At 41.2% G+C, this 18,821-nt stretch overlaps 1 protein-coding gene across 2 annotated transcripts in view; it reads right to left on the bottom strand.

The window, feature by feature from the left end:
- The window catches only part of B4GALT6 (beta-1,4-galactosyltransferase 6), a 68,069-nt gene that overhangs the window by 4,264 nt on the left and 44,984 nt on the right, over nt 1-18,821 (bottom strand). For both annotated transcript variants that reach the window (XM_002713488.5, XM_070050354.1), the window contains exons 4-6: nt 17,005-17,129; nt 9,933-10,049; nt 423-610 (exon numbers count right to left, since the gene is read on the bottom strand). In XM_002713488.5, the coding sequence (XP_002713534.1) occupies nt 423-610; nt 9,933-10,049; nt 17,005-17,129 (430 nt within the window). The remainder of the gene's footprint in view (nt 1-422; nt 611-9,932; nt 10,050-17,004; nt 17,130-18,821) is intronic.

Below are 18,821 nucleotides of genomic sequence, written 5' to 3'. Positions count from 1 at the left end.
AAAGAATGGAAAAGGGAACTCAAGCTCAAATTGTCACATTGTCCAAAATGGGACACTAAATCCGGCAGCAGTGTAAACTTTACACTGCAGAGCAGAGGGCTTCCCAGCTCCAAGCTATTGCCAGGGGGAGGGAGGGCAGAGGAGCCCACCTGAGTTAAGCACTCTGAAGTCACCTTCAGAGACAAATACAACTAACCAAGTGCTATACCTCTAAGTGTGGGAACCTCTACGTAAGGAACCACCCAGATAGATGACAAAGCCTGCTCTCTACGTCCTGGCTCCCTAGCAGGATGGGTTGTAGTCAAGATACTGTTTAGGCTCTGGAGTTTAGGTTTGGTACCTAATGCTGCTACCAATTCAGTTCTACTCATAGGGCTTTGTAAGAATACTGTACCACATCAAGAACAGGCTGCACTACTCACATGTACATGTATTTATCCAGCTTTGCAGCAAAATGACGGGGCATTTCTCCACAGCCGTAATAGTTGCGATCATTTTCTGGTAGATGATCCACATCGTGGAAGATGACACAGTCCCAGCCATTGTCTTTCATGGCCTCTTTGAAGCCCACATTGAAGAGCATCGCACGGTTAAAAGGCTGTGTGCCAGTCTACACAGGGCAAACCAAGTGGAGAAACAAATGCCATGTCATCTTATTTTCTATGTGTGTTTAACTTGCTGAATCATAGTAGGATAATAATTACACCCAAATAATATAAGTAATAAACATACTATCCAAGTTTACAATAACGTGGTAAATTGTGTATTTCAAAATCAAAGTAATTTTTTTCTTTTATTCAATCTATTAGAACAATCATTTATATAATTTATATTCTCTACTTCAAATACATAGATAATTTATGATCAGAAAGAAATTAGATCATCAAAATACAACCTAGGTTTTGTTTGGTGGCTTTCTGTATGCCATAAAGACTAAACAAAGAAGGAAGTTAAGAGGGACTCGGTGACCTTCTATGTAACAAAGCAGGGAGACCTAACTTTGTGCTGCTAATGCTTGTAATGCCAACATTTTAGAGGAAAATAATTCCTTACACAAAATCTGCTTCCTTTATTACTGAGCACTTTAAGGGCCAAGAAAATAGGAGTATATGACACAGAACCCAGCCACCTACGTTGCAACCACTTTCCTTCATTTACTACTGAAAATATATTAAGGTATCCTGGCAATAAGTTTCATTCTGTATCTAAAGAGAATTAGCACTTACTGATATCTTAATATTTCTCAATCATTTCTGAAATATACAGAAAGATTATGACACCAGTGAATGAGATACAAGGTAGCCATCATGGGAGTTCTGCCTCAAGAGTGAAAAAATCTGTTACCTCAAATTAGTGCAAGACCCAGGACTAAATTTTTTGCAAGTGAAATGGAGACAAAAAGGAAGTTAAATAACATTATTTTACATCAACATAAGCTTTAACAAACTAAGGTTTTAAAAACTGTTCTTTAACACTGTGGCACAGCGGGTTAAAGCCCTGGCCTGAAGCACCAGCATCCCATATGGGTGCCAGTTCTAGTCCTGGCTGCTCCTCTTCTGATCCATCTCTCTGCTATGGCCTGGGAAAGCAGAAGATGGCCCAAGTCCTTGGGTCCCTGTACCCACGTGGGAGACCCAGAAGAAGCTCCTGGTTTGATTGGCACAGCTCTGGCTGTTGTGGCCATCTGAGGAGTGAACCAGTGGATGGAAGACCTCTGTCTCTACCTCTAACTTTCAAATAAATAAAATCTTCAAAAATTTTTTAAATGTGGACATGATACTTAAAGTTTGTAAGTTCCAGCATAATCCATCTCCATCCCCCAAGAGCAATGCATTCCAACTCTTCAAGCTGTTTAAAATATGAAGGTAAATACCAGAATAGTCATAAAAGTTCTAGTATTTCTCACCTCCTTAACTTTAGCCGTGGTGTTGACTTATGATAATGGAAGGGTTGAGCCACCACACAGACTCCCTCCATTCTCCTAATACACAATCATTTCAGACTTCTTGGTGAAGCCATTTACCTTGTTAGAATTTACTGTAACCATTTCTTTGGGACTCAGTAAACTTTTTTCTTAAACTAGGATGAAGTGTGGTTTTCCACGTAGCTCTTATTCCTACAACAGGCCCAATTCCCACTACCCTCCAGCTCCAGTCTGAATCAGTTGTTCTCTGGACATCCATGACTGTCCTCCAGGCCTTCCTCACCCTAGACCATCCATGTCTTCTACTTGTCTAGTGTACTGTTGTACGCCTCAGTCGCTTTCTAATAAGAGCACATGGAAACCACTGTGTGTGTGTGTGCATGCACACATGCATGTATGCACTCAGTGACAACCCACTCGGGAATTTTATACCCAAATTACTTTAACCTAGGGGCAGACATTTGGCCTAGTGGTTAAGCCACCAGCTGGGACATCTGTATCCTGTAACATCTGCATGCCCCATCAGGGCTTGTGGGTTCAAGTCCCAGCTCCACTCCCAATTAGCAAGAAGCTTCAATTGGGAGTGGAGCTGGGACTTGAATAATGTGTACCCTGAGAGACCACAGGGGATGGCTCAGGTAGTTAGGTCCTTGTTACCACGTGGGAGTACTGGATTGAGTTTCTAGCTCCCAAATTCACCGGCTTTCACAGCAACTGGAGGTGTTCTCTGTGTTGTTCCTCCTCTCTATTTCAGTGAGAGAAAGGTCTTCCTTTTCCATTGGTTCACGCCTCGAATGGCCACTGTGGCTGGTGCACCACACTGATCTGAAGCCAGGAGCCAGGTGCTTCTCCTGGTCTCCCATGCGGGTGCAGGGCCCAAGGACCTGGGCCCTCCTCCACTGCACTTCTGGGCCACAGCAGAGAGCTGGCCTGGAAGAGGGGCAACCGAGACAGAATCAGGCACCCCGACCGGGACTAGAACCCTGTGTGCTGGTGCCACAGGTGGAGGATTAGCCTATTGAGCTGCGGCACCAGCCCCCTCCTCTCAATTTTTAAAATTACTTTTCCCTAGAATTTTAAAGACATGATTTCAGAATCTTCCAGCTGTTAAGTATTACTAGAAACATTCATACTTTTGATTCATAATCATTTTTCATTTTCCCTAGTATAACCATTTAATATCTTGTATTCTAAAACTTCAAAATATACTTCTATAGTGCATCTACATTTATTTTTTAAGATTTATTTATTTGAAAGGCAGAGTTAGGCAGAGGCAGGGAGGAGAGAAATCGAGAGGAGGCTTGCGACGCCGGCGCCCCAGGTTCTAGTCCCTGTTGGGGCGCCGGATTCTGTCCCAGTTGCCTCTCTTCCAGTCCAGCTCTCTGCTATGGCCTGGGAGTGCAGTGGAGGATGGCCCAGGTCTTTGGGCCCTGCACCCTCATGGGAAACCAGGAGGTAACACCTGGCTCCTGGCTTCAGATCGGCGAGCGCGCCGGCCGCAACACACTGGCCATAGCAGCCACTTGGAGGGTGAACCAACGGAAAAGGAAGACCTTTCTCTCTGTCTCTCTCACTGCTCTGCCTGTCAGAAAAGGAGAGAGATCGATCTTCTGCTTTCCCAGTCCATAGCAGAGAGCTGGATTGGAAGTGGAGCAGCCAGATCTCGAACGAGCAGCCAGATCTCGAACCAGCACCCATCTGGGATGCTGGCACTGCAGGCAGTGGCTTTTACGTGCTACATCGCAGCACCAGCCCCAAGAACTTTCTTATTCTCTGTTCTTTGTTAACTCATAGTCCAGATCCACTGAGAGTATTTTTTTGTTTTTGTTTAAAAGATTTCCTTTGTTCCCTCTGTCTCTTTTCTATACTCTCCCTGCCCCCTTTGTCATCTCTTGTGGAGCCTTCCTTCAAAACCTGGGGATCCGTGGGGCTGGCGCTATGGCACAGTGGGTTAAGCTGTCACCTACGTTCCGGGTCATGTCCAGGCTGTTCCACTTCTGATCCAACTCCCTGCTAATATGCCTGGAAAAGCAGAAGAGGGCCCAAGTGTTTGGGCCCCTGCCACCCACGTGGGAGACCTGGATAAAGCTCCTGGCTTCGGTCTGGCTGATGCAGCCACCCGGGGAGTTAACCAGCAGATCTGTGTCTCCCTCTCTGTAACTTGAGTTTCAAAATAAGTCAGTCTTAAAAGTCATTTTAAAAAAAAAAAAATTGGAGATCCCTGACTACATATTCACGTGTGAGAAGACACTAAAAAGCTGAGGGACTCTCCCGATAAGTAAACAGGGGGCGTGTCAAACCACTCTTGACTCGAACACAGATAATCAAAACAGATTAGACAAAAGGTACATACCTCACCCAGTGTCCAAAAGTGCGCAGCTCTCACAAGGGCAGTGCCCTTCCTGTTCCAGACCAAAATGTGGCAACAATCCTTGACCTCCGTTACTCATGTCTCCTATCCAACTCACCAGCAAATCACACCACATTTAAACCTACCTCCTCCACTGGGACAGCAGCCTGCCAGTATCAGCATCTCCTACCTGGACAGCTGCACGCTTGGATCATGCCCTGTCCCACTGCTGCCAGACTATCATTCCTCCAGTGAAAACCCTCCAGTGGGCCCCGTCCTTTAGTACTTGCTCCTCGCCCCATTTCTCCAGTTTCCTCCCCAGCGGCCGCCTCCACCTGCTGTTCTGGCGACACTCAGTCCTCTGCCCGCCTGGAGCACACTCCCTCCACACCAGCATGACTTGCTCCTCGGCATCATTCAAGGCTGTTCGGCTCTGATCTCGCCCCAGAGAGGCCTTGACCGTGTCTCTGCCCTGGTCCTGAGCGCTACCTGACATACTGTGCAATTATTTACCATCTGTTCCCTCCCCAAACTGGAGGAGGCCTCATCAGGTTTGTTCACTGCATGAACCCCTTTGTGCATGAAGGAAAGCGGGCTGCAGAGGGGTGTGGTAAGTGAGGAATGGGCCTCTTCCTCTGGAGACCTCCAAATACTAGATCTGGATCTCCTCCCTGAGGCTAATCTGTTTCTCTAAGGAAGATCTCACTCACGTTCTGCCACCTTTAGGGGGTTGAGGGGTTCACACCGGACTGCTGGCTTCAAAAAGCCAGACAGGGAAAAGGCCCGAGAGTCCCCTGGGTCAGACACCAGGATAATTTAATCCCCTGGTCCTCAAACCCCACAGCACAGCTGTGTGACCAGAGTCAGAAGCTGCTCTGGCAAACTGTCTTCACAGGATAAATTTTCCCTTTTCTACAACAGAGTGACTGCCTGGTAATACACGCAAAGACAAGGACCTGAGGATTTGGCTGTTAAAAAGCTAGATTATAAAACACTCTCTCTGGTTTTGTCCAGCGTTTCAGCCTGTTTCCTAGGCCAGCTTTCAAGTGCTGAGATTCTCGGGGGTTGTCCAGCAAACGGACCCCATCCTTCACCATCGGGTCTGAACATCCCCTGCCCTGCTCGGGCTGCCACGCCCCCTCTGCTTCGGCACTGCCAGCAGGTGAACTCTCCTGCTGTCCTTGTCGATTAATAAGATATTTTCTCATTTTAGGACTTTGGAAAGAAGAGGTAAACCCACATGTAATCCTCCATATTGAACCAGGATTTCTGAGTTGCTCTTCAACTGCTTAGCACTTCTCTGGGCATTCATCCAACAGAAAAATTACTCTCCTATTTCATACTGATCAATGCTGAGACCCAGTCTTAAGAGGTTTGAACATAAAAATATGGGTCCTAGTCACACTGTTAAGACTTCTTCATTACATTCACAAAATCAATCGGTGCTGCTGACCTCTCAGGAGAATATGCCTTTAAAACTGGGTAATTTGTCTCCCAACACATTTCAAAAATGGCAAACTAGCAATTGATAAAAGTGACCTAGAAAGCTATAAGACAGTAGATAAAAATTTTTGTTATCAGATTTTTTTTTTTTGACAGAGTGGACAGTGAGAGAGACAAAAAGGTCTTCCTTTGCCGTTGGTTCACCCTCCAAATGGCCGCCACGGCCGGCGCACTGCGCTGATCCGAAGGCAGGAGCCAGGTGCTTCTCCTGGTCTCCCATGGGGTGCAGGGCCCAAGCACTTGGGCCATCCTCCACTGCACTCCCGGGCCACAGCAGAGAGCTGGCCTGGAAGAGGGGCAACCGGGACAGAATCCGGCGCCCCGACCAGGACTAGAACCCGGTGTGCCGGCGCCACAAGGTGGAGGATTAGCCTAGTGAGCCGCAGCGCCGGCCTGTTATCAGATTTTAAAAGGTCAATTTTTCAAGAACTAATTCAATTCTTGTCAAGCTATTCAAGATAACTGAAAGGGAAGAAATCCTCCCAAACTCCTTTTATGAGGCCAGCATCACCTGAATTCCAAAACCAGAAAAAAAATACAACAAAAACTACAAACCAATATCACTGATGAGCATAGGTGCAAAAATACTAGCTAATTGAATCCACCAAGACAACAGAAACATCCTTCACCCGGACCAAGTGGGATTCATCCCTGGTATATAGGGATGGTTCAACATTCGCAAATCAATGTGATACACCACATTAACAAACTGCAGAAAAAAAATTGATTATTTCAATAGATGCAGAGAAAGCATTTGATAAAATACAATACTCTTTTATGATGAAAACCATTAGAAAAGTGGGTATGGAAAGAACATTCCTCAGTACAACCAAGGCAATTTATGACCAACCCACAGCCAGCATCTTACAGAATGGGAAAAGTTGGAAGCATATCTACTAAAATCCAGAACCGGACCAGGATGCCCACACTGACTACTGCTATTCAGTATAGTACTGGAAGTTTTATCCAGAGCCATTAGGCAAGAAAAATAAAGGGATATTAATTGGAAAGAAGGAAGTCAAATAATCTGTTTCCAGATGAGTAACTATATATAGAAGGGAACCAAAAGACTCCACTAAGAGACTCCTGGAACTTAGAGAGTTTGGTAAAGTTGCAGGATATAAAATCAACAACCTTGGTGTATATAGACAATGCCATGGCTGAGAAAGAACTTGTAAGATCAGTCCTATTCAAAATAGCTACAAAAAATGTAAACACCTTGGAATGAGTATAACCAAGAAGTTGAAAGACCTCTACAATGAAAATTACAAAACATTAAAAAGAAACACATAAATAGAAAAATCTTCCATTCACATGGACTGGAAAAATTATCAATGTCCATACAACTGAAAGCAATTTATAAATTCAATGCAATCCCAATACCAATGAAATTCTCAGATCTAGGAAAAAATGATGCCAAAATTCATATGGAAATACAGAGACCCCCAAATAGTTAAATCAATCTTAAATAACAAAAAGCCAGAAGCATTACAATACCACATTTCAAGACATATTATAGGGCAGTTATTATCAAAACAGCCTGGTACCAGCACAAAAACAATAAACCAATGGAACAGAACTGAAACCCCAGAAATCAATCCACATATCTACAACCATCTAATCTTTGACAAAGGAGCCAAAATCTAATCCCTGGAGAGCAGTCTCTTCAACAAATGCTGCTGGGAAAACTGGATCTCTGTGTGCAAACTCCAAACTCACACCTTATACAAAAATCAACTCAAAATAGATCAAGGACCTAAATCTATGACCTGATAACACCAAACTACTAAAGGCCAATAATGAGGAAAACTCTGCAAGACATTGGCATAGGCAAAGACTTCTCAGAAAAGACCACAGAGGCACAGGCAATCAAAGCAAAAATAGACAAATGTGATTACATCAAGCTCAGAAGCTTCTGCAGTGCAAAGAAAATACTCAGCAAAGTGAAGAGGTAACTGACAGAATGGGTGAAAATATCTGCAAACTATGCAACTGTTAAAGGATTAATATCCAGAATCTATAAATAGCTAATGAAACTCAACAACAAACAATCCAGTTAAGAAATGGGCAAAGGACTTGAACAGGCATTTTTCAAAAGAGGAAATTCAAATGGCAAGCAGAGACATGAAAACACCCTCAGGATCACTAACCATCAGGGTAATGCAAATCAAAATCACAATGAGTTTTCACATCACCCCAGTCAGAATAGCTCTGATACAGAAATTTAACAAATGCTGACAAAGATGTCAAGAAAAAGGTGCCCTAATCCACTGCTGGTGGGAATGTAGTACAGCCATTGTGGAAAACAGTGTGGCGATTCCTCAGAAATCTGAAAATAGATCTATGTAAAACCAGCCATCCTCCTCCTGGGAATTTACCCAAATGAAATCAGCATATGAAAGTTATCTGTACCCTATGTTTATTTTATTGCAGCTTAATTCACAGTAGCCAAGATATGGGATCAACCCAGAGGTCCATCAACCAATGCCTCAATAAAGAAATGTGAGACTAGCATCCCATATGGTCACCAGTTCGAGGCCTGGCTGCTCCACTTCCCATCGAGCTCCCTGCTAGTGCATCTGGGAAAGTAGCAGAAGAGGGCAAGTGTTTGAGGCCCTGTACCCACAAGGGAGACCAGAAAGAAGCCTCTGGCTCCTGACAGCCTGGCCCCACCCTCGCTGTTGCAGCATGTTGAGAGTGAATCAGCACATGAAAGGTCTCTATCTCTCCCTCTCTAACTCTACCTTTAAAGAAATAAAATCTTAAAGTCAAGAGATGACTTTGAAAACAAAAATTTTGAAAAGTATGTTCACACTAGTATACAACTCCTAGTTTTTTTTTCCAGCACTACCACCAGGGTCTCATTCAGATATCTCTGATTGCCTAATGAGGTTGATCCAATATTAATTTTCAAAGCTAGCCAGCAATTACCCTTAGTACAAGGAGCTTTTCAATCAAGAATTACATATGGACACAGGCATTTGGCCTAGAGAATAAGATGCCAGACTAAGACACCTGTTTCCCACATCAGTGTACCTGGGTTCATTTCCAGCTCTGCTTCCTAGTTCCAGCTTCCTGCCAATGCAGGTATTGGAAGAAGCAGTGATTTAGTCCCTGCCACCTAAGGAGACCTGGATTATGCTCCTGGATCTAGCCCTGGCTGTTGCAGGCTTCTGAAGGCTGAACCTGCATATGGGAGATACCTCTCTCTCTTGCAAACAAAAATGTATTATTTATATTCAATTGTATATTTTTTTAAAAAGCCCTTCATTTTCTGCAGTTAACCGTGGATCATAACCTGCACCACCCTTTCAAAAGTAAACACTGGAATGTAACTCAGGGGATTTTACATGCTTCCATATAACTGAGAGTAGGACTTTGAGTTGCACTCCAAAGCACACCAGTTGTAAGGATGGGGTATTGAGTCTCAATGCTCCCATATAGTCTAGATTGAAAAATAAGCTGTTCTTCAATTAAATGAAACTATAAGAAGTTTTCAGGAATAAAGCAAGCCTAATGAAAATATACAAACACACACTCCTAAAGCCACAGGAATATTTAATCCTGTAAGGTAAATACCAGCTGTACACTTATTTTAAAAATTATAGTGCGACAATTTAATGTTTAGTGTGTCATTAAGATGTACCAAGGGCTATCATACTAATGGCAAACATAACAGCTGATCAACTCACTTAACTACTATCAGAAAATTATTACCAGAAAAAAAAGACTCAATACAAAATATAAATTTACCCAACTATGAAACCAAGCATCAGAGTTTCCTAATTAGTCTTAAGCTAATTGTTTTAGTCAAACTAAGAGCTTAAGTTCTAGGGAGGGTGGTTAAGGCACTGCTTAAGATGCCTGTGTCCCACACTAGAGTGCGTGGATTCAACACCCTGCTCTGGCTTCTGACTTCAGCTTCCTGCTAGAACCGACCCTGGGAGGCCACAGTGATGGCTCAAATCATTAGGTCCCTGCCACCGTGTAGGAGACCTAGACAGCAATCCCATCCCAGCCGCAGAAGCTGCTGTGAGCATTAAGGGCAGGAAGTATCAGATCTATCTCCTCTTTTGTCTCAATGCTTCCCCAATAAGTTTGTTTTCTTATTTTCTTTATAGTGGACTTGGTGATCATTTTGAAAAATATTCTCACCTGTTCAATGACATAAAAGGCAAATTCCAGGCGCTGTTTCTGGAGCATGGGAATCAGGTGCAAGAAAAAAATTGGAAGATGTTCATGGCGATTACGAAAAGGAATGAGAACTGCCACCTTTAAAACAAAAAAGCCACATGTAAGTCAACACAGAAACAAATCCTGCACGCAAAGGTAAAAACTGTTGCTTGAGAACTCCTGATGGTCTTAATGTCAAACCCTTTTGAATATTCTCACCAGAGATGTACTGCGTTGGCCTTGGGATGTGGGGAGGTATAAATGGGCCCTGAAGGTTGTTCTGAGGATTGTGGCCTTTATCCTGTGAACATCATGCATGGGAAACTACTGAAATATTTTTAAAGAGAAATCAGATTTGGTGATTACAAAGATTTCTGCAGGGGTAATATGGAGAGTAGACTAGAATAGACCAAAATGGATTTAGGGAAGAGCTGGTTGGGAAATGCAAGCAAGAGGCAATGGGAGCTTAAACTAAAGTGAGGTGGAAAAGAAGAGAAGCATATGGATTTTTTAAGACATTTAAGAGGTAAAGTGATCTGGTTACAGATTACATATGAAGAGCAAGGAACAGGATTGTCAAGAGTGATTTCCAGGTTTTAAATAGATCACAAACAACTTTCGGGATTTTAAATTGAATTTAGAAGAGGTTTCCTTGAGTATTTACCATCCTACACAGAGTCTGATTTGCAGATATTTTGAGAAACATAGCAAAAACCAAAATCTTCATACACAGGGTTCCAGCAAGAACCTACTAAAGGAACTCAGTCATATGAAAGAGTATCATGGAATATACATGAAATCTGATAATATTACAGTGTTCATCAGTATACACAAGTTCTTGATGTACTTTATAAATTTATTTCAGGGGTAGGATAATGTTCAGTTTAAAATGAAACTGATAATGAAGTTGTGGAAGACTTATAATAAGAAGGATCATCAAGTAAGCTGTGCAGACAAATTTTTGTTCTCATCCAAGAAGTAAAACTAAAACCTATTTATGGAAATGAAATTATTTCTCAGTACAAAGTTTTTTATATGATGAAACAACCACTTATTGGAACTCTCAAACTGAAGACTAAAATATACTATCTATAAAAAAAGTGATGAGAATAATTATCAATCATCACTTACTCAAATCCTCTATTTCCTGGACCCAAACTTTGTCATACAAGTTCTTCTTACAATTCAGGGTTTACCCTTGAAAAAGCTAAAGTGATTTTTAAATTAATTTTCTTGACAATTTCTGAGCTAATCTGACCTTATCATAATTGTGAATTTTGTCAGAAATTAAATCTGTTTTCTACAGATCATAAATTCCAAAATCACTGAATTTTCAAAGAATATAACAGTAAAACTATATCTAAAATACTTCTGTCTCTATAATAAGGATTTTTAAATACAAAGCAAACTGATTATAAAATTATGTAAGAACATCAAGATTTATTAAAATTTACACTAAATAAACTTTATTAATGAATGTATAAATACAAAGAATTGAGAATACTTCAGTTTTCGACCAAATATTTTTAAAACCAAGATATGACAACAGATATTATCAACAGCAAATAATACTTACCTGTGAATTGCACATTACCACGAGAGAAGTGTGCTAATTATTAAATGCTTTATTTAAAAACAGAACAGGGATGGGCATTTAGCCTAGATGTAACACACTTGCACCACATATTGGAATGCCCAGGGTTCAAGTCCCTTCTCTGTTCCTGATTACAGTTTACTGCTAATGTATACTCTGTGATACCTCAAGTCCCTGGGTTCCTGCCAGTCATGTGGGGGACCTGGACTGAGTTCTTGGCTTCTAGTTTTAGCCCTGGCAAGCATTTGGGGAGTGAACCAGTGAATAGGAGGACTCTTTCAGTTTTTTCAAAATAAGAAACAAATGTCTGCTCTGACGCTAACTTTTTTTCATATTCATAATAGTTATTTCATATTTGGTGAATTGTGGGAACTAAGCCTCTGCCATTGCTACTACTTCAGACCTATTTAATTTGCCCGCAAAGTATCACTTGGTTCACATGTCTGAGGACCATGAGGCCTCCACAGCAACACAGTCTCAACATCCAGGACTTCCCCTCAACCTGCAACACAGTGACCACTACCACTACCGCAGGACATCCCTACTGATTGGGGACTTATTGATGGGCTTCACTATCAACCGTTATCGCATTCAAGGAATTTCCAAATCAATATAGCTGCCAAACCAGTTCAGAAAATCCTAGGCTTACTCAATATAGGAGAATGATGAAAGGTGAGAGGACAGAGAGGAGCTGGGTGGCAAGTGCACACCCTACCATCCCCGTGTCCTGCAGTGTATCAGTGCGACAACTTCTAGCAAAGTAAGGGTTCAGTTTCCCTTCCTGGTTTTGCATCTGACCACAAGTTGGCAGCCTATGACATAAAGCAAATGGGCTATAATAGCAGTTAAGCCAAATTATAGATATCTAAAGCTATTAAATTGCTGCAGCATCCATATTAAAGACAGTCTGTATTAATTAAGTACAATTAGGCTGAATGATGCATTGACCATATAAGGATAAACCAAGGCAAAATCATAGACCCTAATACAATACTTTCTTCAATGAAGCATTTAAAATGTCAAGAATATTTTTTCACTTGAATAAGGAAACTGAGAATGTTGCAAGAGAAAAATAACTGCCAGTGTCTTGGAAAATTCAAACAAGATGAAATCACATTGTAACAGCAAATGTCTAAATTTTATTGAGATGTTATCAAAGATTATGAGTGATATGTCTAAAGCACAATTTTTATTAGAATAAAGCTAAATAGTATCTTAAAAATTCACTGTGCATGGTACTATGACTACAGAATGACATTCTTAATAGTTTAAAAGTTTATTGCCTAGGAAAAGACAAGTTCAATGTTCTGTAATCATTTATTTTGAGGTTTAATAGTCTTCATTTTAGGACATTCTTGTACATGCCCTAATTTGCTATCTGAGCCACTCCCTTGTTAATATATCTCTAGTGGAGTTAGAACATCTGGTCATTATCCTCTGAAAAATCAACACTCCATCTTCCTGAATCTCTCCTCACACAAAATCACCCTCTTCAAAATCTGAATTTATGCACCAATTCTTTCATTGCTTATTTTCTCCTACACATACCATGAGGAGACAATCAAGAAAAATGCTTACCACTTCAATTGCCTACCTACATTTCTGTCTCACTTTCGAACTCAAAGCACCCCATCAGCTACAGTGTCCCTAAGTGACACAGCTTTGGATATGGCTACTTTCACAGTAGCATCTAGCTATCTGTCACTGACTCCAACCGAAGGAAGCAGTTTCTATCATGCCCTCATTCTCCTACAGGGCTTGAAGTTCCATCTTTCTCTCCCTCTTTCCTCCCCTTACCTACAGGAACAATTCTCAGAGTAGAGACACTTGATAAAAAACATGGGTTCCTGTTCTTTCCCATCGACAGAATCAGAACACCTGAGGACTAAGTCCAACAATCTCAGGCAGTTCTGGAACAAGTGGCTAGGACACTTCACTGAGGAACCTAGGACTGGAAACGTAACTGAAGGCTGGAGTAGTAACAGCATCAAGCAGCTGCCTGATTGGATGAGCCTGTATGCTTTAGTAAGGCTAGTGGTTCAAACCCTACACCTGAACCTGGATGGAGATGTGGTGTCACCAGTAATGACCTGCAAAGCATTACCTTACCTTACCTTACCTTACCCCCTCCCAACCTCCCTTTTAAAAATAAGCTCATTTATTATGGTGTCCAACCTGTGCTGAAATCTTCTATTCAAACCTAAAAAATTCAGGAAAAGATCTCAGGTTCTAATTAGCTGGTCATCAATTAACTTGGTATTTTTTTAAATAAAAAAAAGCCTTGAATATTAATCAAGTTATTGGCAGATATTTAACATAAATCTACTTATTTCTTTTTTCTTTGTCAACTGTGTTCAAACTGTGTTAATAAAAATACTAAAGGGGCCAGCACTGTGACACAGATGTTAAAGCTGCTACCTGCAATGCCAGCATCCCATATGGGCGCCAGTTCGAGTCCTGGCTGCTTCACTTCCGATCCAGATCTCTGCTACAGCCTGGAAAATCAGTGCAAGATGGCCCCTGCACCCATGTGGGAGACCCGGAGGAAGCTCCTGGTTCCTGCCTTGGGATCAGCACAGCTCCAGCTGTTGCAGCCATCTGGGGAGTGAACCAGCAGATGGAAGACCTTTCTCTCTGTCTCTGCCTCTCTGTAACTCTTTCAAATAAATAAATAAATCTTAAAGAAAAAATACTAAAATGACACATAATTAGACTGTAAACACAAAGAGCGGGGCATGGGGGTAAATTATCTAATTAAATACAGCAAGTGCAGCTCACTTCTGAAGGCTCTCCAAAATTTCCCTCATACTGTTAGTTCCATAGCTCAGAACTAAAGACTCAGGGCTGGTGCTGTGGTGCAGCAGGTTAACACCCTGGCCCGAAGTGCCAGCATCCATATGGGCACTGGTTCAAGACCCAGCTGCTCCACTTCCAATCCAGCTCTCTGCTATGGCCTAGGAAAGCAGGAGGAGATGGCCCAAGTCCTCGGTCCCCTGCACCCACGTGGGAGACCCGGAGGAAGCTCCTGGCTCCTGGTTGGGATCGGTGCAGCTCTAGCCGTTGTGGCCAATTGGGGAGTGAACCATCGGATGGAAGATCTCTCTTCTTCTCTTTCCGCCTCTCCTTCTCTCTGTGTAACTCTGACTTTCAAGTAAATAAATAAATCTTTAAAAAAAAATTAAAGACTCTGAGAAGGTTTGCTAAAAGCTGAAGTAAGAGCGGTTTCATACAGTTCTTACATAAAACAAGCCAATGTAAAAATCCCTGAATTAGTTTTCTCCTGGGAACTCCTTGCAATACTATAACCTACTGTTTCACAAGAAGTTTATACTCTACAAATACTTCTAAGTAGGAGCTACTCGTGTGCTATATACTATCTCCCAGAAAATAAGGAGGAAACAAATTATACAATTTTAAGGCTGTCTGATATAAACTGTTAAAAAAGGGTAAGAATACAAAGTTTTCAAAAACCAAATTATTCTACTAGTATGCTACTGTGTATCCACCTGAGGGGTATGTTCTACATGCAACTGTACTTCAAAAAGCTCATGGAAAAATGGAATTAAAAGATGTTTAATTTAGCCAGCGCCACGGCTCACTAGGCTAATCCTCCGCTTGCGGCGCCGGCACACCAGGTTCTAGTCTCAGTTGGGGCACCGGATTCTGTCCCGGTTGCCCCTCTTCCAGGCCAGCTCTCTGCTGTGGCCAGGGAGTGCAGTGGAGGATGGCCCAAGTCCTTGGGCCCTGCACCCCATGGGAGACCAGGAGAAGTACCTGGCTCCTGCCATCAGATCAGCACGGTGCGCTGGCCACAGTGCGCCAGCCGTGGCGGCCATTGGAGGGTGAACCAATGGCAAAAGGAAGACCTTTCTGTCTCTCTCTCTCTTACTGTCCACTCTGCCTGTCAAAAAAAAAAAAAAGTTTAATTTAGTGTGAAAATATTTTGAAATCAAAGTATATGAGGTCTTCAAAAGTTTAAAAAAAAAGTACATTATGAAAAAAATACTTTTCAAAAATATTTTGCACCAAAATACCTCTTCACTTTTCCTTGAGCTTTCTGAAGTCCCCTCAAAATGTATACAAGTATATGAGTAACAACCTCCACACACCCCACAGCCTTTATGACTATTTTTCTTCCTTTAGCATTCAACATACCACCCACATAATAAAGATTTTTAAAAAACTGAAATTATGTAAATTGAGCCCTATTTTATACAGATGCAAACGTGAGGAAGATCCGTCTAGAACTATGAGAAGATTCATTTATTGAATGTACTCTGGGAAACAGCATAAGGCAATTATGAAATGGGAAGTTTGCTAAAATTTGTACTGAAAGCCATTTATGCAGCTTCACAGCTTGTCTGAAGCAATGAGAAAGCTGAACATCTATTTATCATTTGCAACAAGGCCAAAAGTCATTTATTTGTCTCATAAAGTCAACTCAACAAAATTATGTGAGGTGCTTACCGTGTACAAGACAATGCGCTCTGCACTGGGGATAAGTTATACGCAGCCTCAGACACACAGAGTTCAAGATCAATGATTTCAGAGGCTCTTTTCCATTAGTTTTATAGCAAATAATGGTCCTTTTTATCAGTAATGGTTTTGTTGGCACTAACATACTAATATGTTAGAATACCAGTATTTTAAAAGAGAAACTGAAAACTGCTTTCAGATTAGGTTACAACACAATCCTTAGGATATAGCATTTGATATAATCATTTGTGGTTTCCATTAGAATTAAGTAAATGCCATTTTCACTCAAACATTACGTGAATATGCACCTACCCAATTTCACAGTAGTGACAGTAACTCTGATTTAAATTACATTTTCCTTTTTTTTTTTTTTTTAAGCAGCAGAGGCAGACCCACCCACTTAGTTTTCCAAACTATACACTGAATAGAACTGACACATCAAAAACATCAAAGGCTTGTGCTCCACCTTCTGAAACAGCGGGCCTGCCGTGACCTCCAAGCAGCCACTTCAGAATTACTGGACTCAGAAACAGAGCTTGAAAATGCCAATGCCAACCCCAACTAAAAATCAAGATAATAATATACTCTAATGAGTTCTCATGGTTCCAGAAATTGGTGGGGCTCTGCATGGGGTATCAATATTCATCAGGGACACACACAGGAAACAAAAGAATCATAGCCTCTCTTACTACAGAATAAAAAAATCTGTTTCCCAAACCAAATTCAAGGTGCATATTTTTTAACCAGGAACTCCAGGAGACTGGATGCGTGAGCATATAGTTTGTAGACGCATGAGAAAGTACTTACAGTCTTCACAAGTGCACCATGAATCTCATTCAGCCTGTAAATACGTATGCATTAGATTATACACATTTTCATCCTTAAATTCAACAAGATTCAAAGGTATTTCACTCTACATCTTGAGTCAAGCATTTTTTCCTCAAAGGCATAGTAAGAACTCACTTATGAAAAAATGTGCCTCACCTTCCATCTGGGTTTACAATCTTTAGGCCTCCAGTGACCTCCTGGCTCAATATCTAAATCCTTGGAGAAGAGTTGATGAATTTCATCAAAACTGACTTCACTTACATTGACATTGAGAAATCCCCCTATAAGTCAAAAATGTGAATAACTGTGTTAATATTTTTTGTGTGAAAAATGCATGTAAGACAAACAACAATCAGCAGGGTGATAGCATAACTTAGTTGTCAGGACAGTGCAGTTTACTGCTGTTGTCACCACCCAATTATTAATAGCACACCCATTTCCTTTTTAGTTTACATAATTTATATGCTCGCCTTACTCCATTTGGTAAATCAGGTAAAGAAAATAAAATTCTTTAATAACCATTTTACTTTGGGGTAATATAACTGAATATTTTAATATCCTTCAGAAAATAGCACATACATTGTAACTTAGCATATTATTGCAATTAATTATTCAAATATTTTTAAACTATTTTTAATTTCAGCATTTTCAACAAATGGAATACGATGGCACAACTTCAGACTGACTGGAAGCTGAACCCTAGCTTCCACTCGGGAAATTATTTAACCTCGCTGTGACTCAGCATCCTCCTGTGTAAAAAAGAACAGCAATGCCAACCTCTAAAGACGGCTGCAACCATTAGATAAAGTACAGCCAGCCCCTGTATATACATGTTCTGCAACTTCAGATGTCTGGAGAAAAAAAAGTTGCATCCGTACTAAACATATACAAGCTTTTTTCCCTCGGCATTATTTCCTGAACTACATAGTATAGCAACTATTTACATAACCTTTATACTGTATTAGGTATTATAAGTAATCTAAAGTTTACAAGAAGATGTGACATGTTATATTCAAATATTGTACCTTTTTATGCAAAGCCCCTGATCACTCTCAGATTGGAGGTGGGGGGCAAGGTTTGCAATCAATTACCTGTAGATACCAGGGACAACTGTAGTCTGTGTGAAGGATCCAGTACTAGTTACTAGGATCCAGGCACTAGGTACACTCAAATATTAGCTACTATCACTGTTATCCACTGACATTTCTTTTGGAGAGGGAATTTGCAAATGTAATTCAACATTTATTTTGAGCACCTATGATATTACAGGTCCCTTGGTATGTAACACTGGAAAGCCACTGTCTTCTAACATGTTCCTAGTCTAACACTCACTCTCCAAATTAACAAATATATGACCTTACTGGATAGGTTTTTACTAATAGCTTTTCTAACATACACCACCGAAATACCAATCACTCAGTTGGAAAACCACTTCCATTAACCCAGTCAAAAACAGAACTGAGAAATCAGGAAGTCTCTGTATCTTCACTTGAGAATTGTAGCAGCTGCATGATCACTAAGGTCCCCCCAAAGCAATGCTGCCCTCAATGCTTTCACTGAGATCAGTCTAGGAAATACTAGAATAAAACTACAGATCACCTTTTAGCAGGTAACTGTCACATAGGTACAAAGTGCTCCAGAAAGCCTCTGGCCTAATTCTTCCCTCTCACCTCCTCATCTCACAAAACACAAAGCAGAAAATGTTGAAGCTTCCATTTCAAGTCTTTGGAGCCTTTCATGGATACAATTTTACATATGGAACACTGAGCTTCTCTTTAGACAGCCCCTTTCCTCTGCTATCATATGTTCTATATGGTTTTCACAGTGTTCTGGCTTCTCATCCACACTTCATCCTAACCAGCAGGACTGTAGGCCTGCACTCAACACAGGCGTGCTAGAGAACAGTATTTTCAAATGCAAATATTTGTTTCCCAGTGGAAGCTAAGGAAAAAATTAGCTATCTGCTAGTAAAA

The sequence above is a fragment of the Oryctolagus cuniculus genome, chromosome 10 (assembly GCF_964237555.1).
Source record: "Oryctolagus cuniculus chromosome 10, mOryCun1.1, whole genome shotgun sequence".
NCBI lineage: Eukaryota > Metazoa > Chordata > Mammalia > Lagomorpha > Leporidae > Oryctolagus > Oryctolagus cuniculus.
The sequence above is the reverse complement of the archived record's forward strand: the minus strand, read 5'-3'. Positions and strand labels throughout refer to the sequence as shown.